The 6,311-nt window shown below is 32.3% G+C and overlaps 1 protein-coding gene across 2 annotated transcripts; it reads left to right on the top strand.

Annotated features, from left to right (window-relative positions):
• The first annotated feature begins 1,080 nt into the window (after window positions 1–1,080).
• On the top strand, window positions 1,081–4,090 carry LOC134270105 (uncharacterized). Of its 2 annotated transcripts, XR_009992725.1 has the most exons (5): window positions 1,081–1,221; window positions 1,307–1,368; window positions 1,508–1,642; window positions 2,552–3,644; window positions 3,722–4,090. XR_009992725.1 is itself a non-coding variant. In XM_062752282.1 (4 exons), exons 1-4 carry the CDS (start codon window positions 1,154–1,156, stop codon window positions 3,235–3,237), a joined length of 951 nt encoding a protein of 316 aa, XP_062608266.1. In that variant the 5' UTR covers window positions 1,081–1,153; the 3' UTR covers window positions 3,238–4,090. The 2 variants fall into 2 exon arrangements, 1 of the variants encoding a protein (XP_062608266.1); XM_062752282.1 differs by having other exon boundaries at window positions 2,552–4,090.
• Window positions 4,091–6,311: the final 2,221 nt, after the last annotated feature.

Below are 6,311 nucleotides of genomic sequence, written 5' to 3'. Positions count from 1 at the left end.
GTGATACGTTGGACTTTTTATATTTTAGCAGCACAGAATTGCAATTAAATTGTTTGCACGTATTTTTGTTTTCCCCGAAATTTCGTTCAGACTATGATTCCAAGTCATCATCATAAGTTGAGACAAACTTTCATTGAGAAAAAATAAAATTCCTCCAGTCTAGCCTTACAATTTATTCAGACAAAAATATGGGAATAAAAGATATTATGAGTACAAAGCAACAAGTAAAATGGATGTAAATGACTACTTATATTATGCAAACCATTCAACATGACTATTATTTTGTTCGTGTTAGTATATATTTAGAATGCAAATTATTACAGGAAATTCATTACGCTAACATATTTCTAAGTATTTCTTCATTTAGACAGATTTATTAAGGCGTTTATAAATTAACAAAAGCTACGTAATTGTGGCTTAATATATACAGATGATCTCAAAGTAATCATTACCAAGGAATCTGCAACATTCAATAGTACTATTTGACCATAGCCATCACAGTAGCTCAGTTGGTAGAGCTCTAGTGTCGCGAGGCAAGTAGTTGATCCTTACGTTATGGGTTCTAATTCCACTGTGGGATGTGAAGACCGAACCTTCGGATGAGACCGTATAAACCGATGTCTCGTGTCCCAGTAGCTGCTATAACGATATATCCCTTCGATAAGAAGGCTTATAATTTACTGGCATGTTTCATATCCACTTTTAGGATATACTCGTACTGTTTATGAACGGATATGTTCTTTTACCCGATCAATACAGAGGAGTCATGGCGGCAGTGGGCGGTGGGAAGGGATGCTTAAGTGTACTAGGCACATGATCCAAAAGTCAGATGTTTCTTGGTGTCATTGCTTTCCTTTGCTCATTATTTGTTTTTATTACAGGATTAAAGATAGAGATCAAAATTTGTTATAAACACTTTATTACTAAATGTCATATAATCCAAACAAGTGATAAGAGTTGACATTGTAAACATACATAGCTATTTTTGAAACAGTTTCAACTATTTACTTCCTTGAGTTATTCAATATAAAATGCAAAGTATGAATGATACTTAACAGAGGAACATAAATGATACTTATATATTTATTATTGAGAGTTGCATAAGGAAAGACATGCTAGTCTTAAGTTCTCGAAGTTGTGTTTATATACAAACATGAAAGTTCTCATTATTACTCTGATTTTGTTTTCAAAAGGAGATTTTGCAAAATCACGATGTTCTGGGTGGGTCTTTTAAAAAAGTGAACTGAAAACAATCTTGTATTGTAATGTGCCACTTTTCTAAGATGCAATTATATATATTTTTCAGGAAGGATGGTCTGGTCTGTTGTTCGGGTACGGTATGGGACAACTCAAAACAAGAGTGTGTCGGTGGGTACTTATCAAATGATTAATATAATAGAGAATATCTTTGCAATAATTAATATAAAAGTTAAAAACTATTGTATGGCAAATCAGTTTTCACATTACATTGTACATGTTAGAGATTTTATGCTTGTTTATTTTGTAGAATGCAACCCAGGATATTACGGCTTAAATTGCACGAGCGTATGTCAGTACCCTACATATGGCAAAACCTGTAAGTTTCTGTGTTCCTGCAAGAAAGAGTTATGTGATATTGCCATAGGATGCCAAATAAGAAAAGGTATTTTTTATCCTTTCGTTTCTAGAATATTTTTAAAATATATCCTTCCTTATCATGAAACTTTTAGAGTAACATTTAAAGATTCAAGGAGACTGTAAGAATTATTTCCTTTGAGTTTTAAATTTAAACTCTCTATACGATAATCAATCTTATCAGACCCACTTGTGTTGTATTTAATTTCATCAGATAATTTTTTGCGGAAAAATGTTAAATCACCATGGTTAATACTAGTAGTATAGCATAAACAAAAAAATAATAAACACAGAAACATTTATGCGTAAAAATAATAAGATATGCCCAATGATTTAATTCGGCTTGATATTTTCTTTATTCATTAATAAATGTTACCTAGCACTTTAGTTTCTTTTAAAATAAGACTTGCCCCGTACCCTTTTAAAAGTATCACAAATTAGGAATAATGATAATTTACTGATGATATCCGATGAATTGTGATACTTTGCTATAATCTCTTTGTTCCGCATCATATTTTATGTTTTTGTAATATTACATTGCTTACCATATATATTCTTTGAAACTGAAATTTAAAAGGGTTCTTTAAAATCAAAATTATCTAAGTTAAACAAACATCTTTGTTTGGATTTTTTTTTTGATAAATGTGATTCTTCACCTTCATAAATTTGCCCTCGGTTTCTCTTCCAATTGACAAAAACATTAAAATTCAGCATTATAAATAAGTTTTATCAAATTTATTTCCTCTCTGTTATGCTGATCACTTTTATGAGTATATGGCAATTTCAAAAAATGTTTAATACTGGAACTAAATATGAAAAAACTTCACAAACAATCTACATTGTTTTGGATTACTTACAAATATAACTTATTTTTTATAGTTATAACAAGCTAAATATCTAGGTGGAAAATATCACATCTGAATTTTTGAATTCACAGAAGAGAATGCAGACAGACAAGATTCAAAATTGGAGGGAGAAATAGTCGTGTCAAGAGAATCAAGAAAAGAAACATCCAATCATGAACTTGAAGTATCTTCTCTTCCCGTAAATGGTGGAAAGACTTTCGAGTCACTATCAATTGACGACATTAAACGTATAATAAAAGAAAGTGATACACTGACATGGAGATTAGTATTTATAATTTTCGCCAGCAGTAGCACTTGTGTCACGTTTACCATCACATGCTTCGTTTACAAGAGTTGTAAACCAATGGAAAGATCCAAACGGGAACAAAGTAAAACGTCATCGGTTGGCTCGGGTGAATATACAGAGTGCGAATTGATGGAGTTGAACATCAAAACGGAGAATATTATTTTTGAAGGATTGGTTAATGCAAAGATAGGACACAATGCCACTAAAAACGTTTATGCAATTCAACTACATGGGGCTTGTCCAAATTCTGAAGTCGATCCGAGTGCACAAAAAAATGAAATCAAATTTGGAAGTTCTCCACAGTGTTGCAAGTGTCATTCCCTTTCTCATGAACATGGATATGTTGAACCAAAGATACATGATGAAACCAGTAATTTTCTAAGAAAATATTCTGACCCTGAAAACAGTGTTACAGATGTTCCGTTGTTGGCCGATGAGGATAGAAATCATTATCTCATTGTTACAAAGTAACGAATTCAATTGCTTACTATTTCTTTATTAAATACATTATTGTACAGGCAAATCATTAAAATTAAGATATTATATCATCAATATTCACTTTAACTGTGGTAATTATATGTCTTACAATATCAAAATTCTTACTAAACAAAATGCATGCCATTCTAAATAGTTTTTGTATATTTTTGGTGTGCCCTCGGGAAAAGTTGCCTGTCGCAGGTTTGATAAAAGAGTTATTCCACTCAGAACTACATGTAGTTGATAAGACGTACACTGTATCTGCATCGTTATATTGCGAAAAATCGTTTGATTTACGTGTGTGATCATGCAGGGATCATGTATGATTTGCTATTTAGTGTATGTGATCATCCATAGAGCACCGTAACTTTCTATACCACCCCCATTTGAATAGCGGGAGGGTATATGGTATTCAGGAGGTGTGTCTGTCCGTTTGTTACGCCTTGGGGTTCGTTGTCTAGTTTGTTGGGAATGCTAGGGACATAAACGATAGTTCAAAACGTGGGAGAATTTATGCATATATAAATTTTATTTTAATTTCAAAAGCGCCGAAAATGGGGAGGAGGGGAGCTAGGGGGATTAAGCCCCTCCCTCCCACTCTCCACTTTTTTGCAAAGGTGGACATGATATAAAAATTAAAGATTTGGACGTAGGTTTAGCCTCCCACTTTCCACAGGCACGTTGCAGTATAGTCAAATTAGGGTAATTGGTAATGTTTGGTACTGAAAAAATGTAGCATTCTACCCCCCCCCCCCCCCTCCCGCCCCCTCCATCTCCAAACAAAAAAGCACTACCACCACAAAATAGGATTTTTGGATTTGGAGAATGGACAATTTTTCCTTTTTTTTTTTTTTTTATAATTTTTTCTCTCTTTGAATTAGCCACCCTACCCACTTTCAATTTGCTCCCAACGCCAAGGAATTTGATGAATCAATTTGAGTATAAGGGCCTGTGTACGATGGCCGATATCAGCCTGTACATATTTCGACTGCTATTGAAATTTGTATTGACATGTACATTTTGCAATGACAGTGCACACTTCGTGTTCTTAACTTTTTTCTGTACATGTACATTTTGCAATGACAGTGCACACTTTCTGCTCTTAACTTTTGTCTGTACATGTACAAAATGACAAAAAAGGCAAATGTCAAAACGTGAACGGTTGAAACACATTTGCTTCTGATTACAATTCCTGGTCGGCGAAAAACGATTAAATATGAATTAAATTAGACAAGGCACTGAGAAGATTAATTTTGCGATAAAAAGGATGAGAAACATTAAAAGAAAATATAAACATTCTTAAGAACATTAAAACTTATGATAAAATTTGTCTCCTTTTACTGAAAAAAATTAAATTCCCACAGATTAAAATCACCTTCCACAAACATTTCTTGTACAATGAATTGCCCCCATCCAACCCAGAAAATGATGACTGTATAGTTTACACTCCTTTTTGATCAAAAGTAAAGGGAAGTTGCAAAGGACATTTTATAATTGAGTAAGAGTCTAACCATAATATAACGTAAGATTAATTTGTGACCTCAACTGTAACCTTTGACCATCATTTGAAAAACTATAACATTGCGTTTCATAAAGTGTTCAGTAATTAACCATATCACAATACTTTCTTGAAAAAACAAAAGGTCTTAAGTGTTTTCGACTTTGCTAACCTTAAAACATCTTACAGGTGTATACTACGTCTACGTCCCACCCCTGAATTGTGTTATCATTGCTGGCATATAGTGTTTTACAAAACAAATCTTGTTTTGATATTAATTGTTCAACTTTTCCCCGTTGTACACTTTTATTCATATCTAATGGTTTTTCGCCGACCAGGAATTGTAATTAAGAGCATATGTGTTTCAACCGCTCACGTTTTGACATTTGCCTTTTTGCCATTTTGTACATGTACAGACAAAAATTAAGAGCAGAAAGTGTGCACTGTCATTGCAAAATGTACATGTACAGAAAAAAGTTAAGAACACGAAGTGTGCACTGTCATTGCAAAATGTACATGTCAATGTACATTTTAGACGTACAAATTTCAATAGCAGTCGAAATATGTACAGGCTGATATCGGCCATCGTACCTGTGGCATGCGTGTCAATTTCTTGGCATATTATTTTGTCTGACGTCAGTAACTAGGATTTTTTTATTAGACTAGAATGATTGTTTGTTTTTTTTTTTCAATTCTACTAGACAGCATTTTTGACTTTTATTTACATTTATATTTTACAGAGAAATGTATATATAAGGAAACACTATTTAAGACATAATCGATCTTTGCAAACATGGGATAATTAATGCATAACGGGTTTCGCCGTTATGCAAATTATGCTGCGTTACCTGCTGTCGTTAATTTATGCCCTTGTATCCAAACAAATTAAACTATAATTTAAAAATAAAAATCATTTAAATGGAACTATATTTAATTTAAGTTTTAGCAAATATTTGAAATGCAATAATTAATTTATTAATGTTAACTATCTGGCATATTTAGCTATTTTTTCTATTTCTATTAGATTGTAAACATTGCTCTAATGAAAATAAAAAGGAAAATACTTAAAACATGTTTTTTAAGTTGATGCATAATTATATAGTCTGTGTGATTATATTCATGCTATAATCATCATTATCCCCCTTCTTTAGTTTTTTTTCTTTAATTATAGACGTTGCTGCTACCAATGTTGAATTTCTTCTCGTATGTATATATATTTCTCTTTACTCGTATGCTCTGGTGGGCCTAAAATTAGTATTAATAAAGCTTATCTTGCCTTATAACCATCTCTTTTGTTTTAATTTTGTGTGCAATCATACATATAAACCGTTTTCCCCTGAACAGTATATACATGCCAAGTTGGATTTTAACCTCTTCAACTAGAAGTAGCTAAAACCACAACTTTTAAATCGGACTTTATAAAACACAATCATAAACTTATTGTCGCCTGGAGGGTCTGATGATAAAACATATAAATAAATATTACCGGTATATTAAATTGTTTTGACTATCAGATGAAATCCTAACTTTGATATTTTTCATGTTTTCAACAACAAAAACAAACAAACAA

This window comes from Saccostrea cucullata, unplaced genomic scaffold, assembly GCF_032062105.1.
Source record: "Saccostrea cucullata isolate Sc308-1 unplaced genomic scaffold, CSIRO_AGI_Scuc_v1 ctg3511, whole genome shotgun sequence".
Classification (NCBI taxonomy): Eukaryota; Metazoa; Mollusca; class Bivalvia; order Ostreida; family Ostreidae; genus Saccostrea; species Saccostrea cuccullata.
The sequence above is the reverse complement of the archived record's forward strand: the minus strand, read 5'-3'. Positions and strand labels throughout refer to the sequence as shown.

What these genes read in the sequence shown, in the direction of transcription:
- LOC134270105 (XM_062752282.1), top strand. Translation starts at nt 1,154, where the DNA reads ATGAAAGTTCTCATTATTACTCTGATTTTGTTTTCAAAAGGAGATTTT. An exon ending in GCAAAATCACGATGTTCTGG is followed by an intron (nt 1,222 to 1,306) that starts GTGGGTCTTTTA and finishes TATATTTTTCAG; the next exon opens with GAAGGATGGTCTGGTCTGTT. An exon ending in AGGATGCCAAATAAGAAAAG is followed by an intron (nt 1,643 to 2,551) that starts GTATTTTTTATC and finishes TTGAATTCACAG; the next exon opens with AAGAGAATGCAGACAGACAA.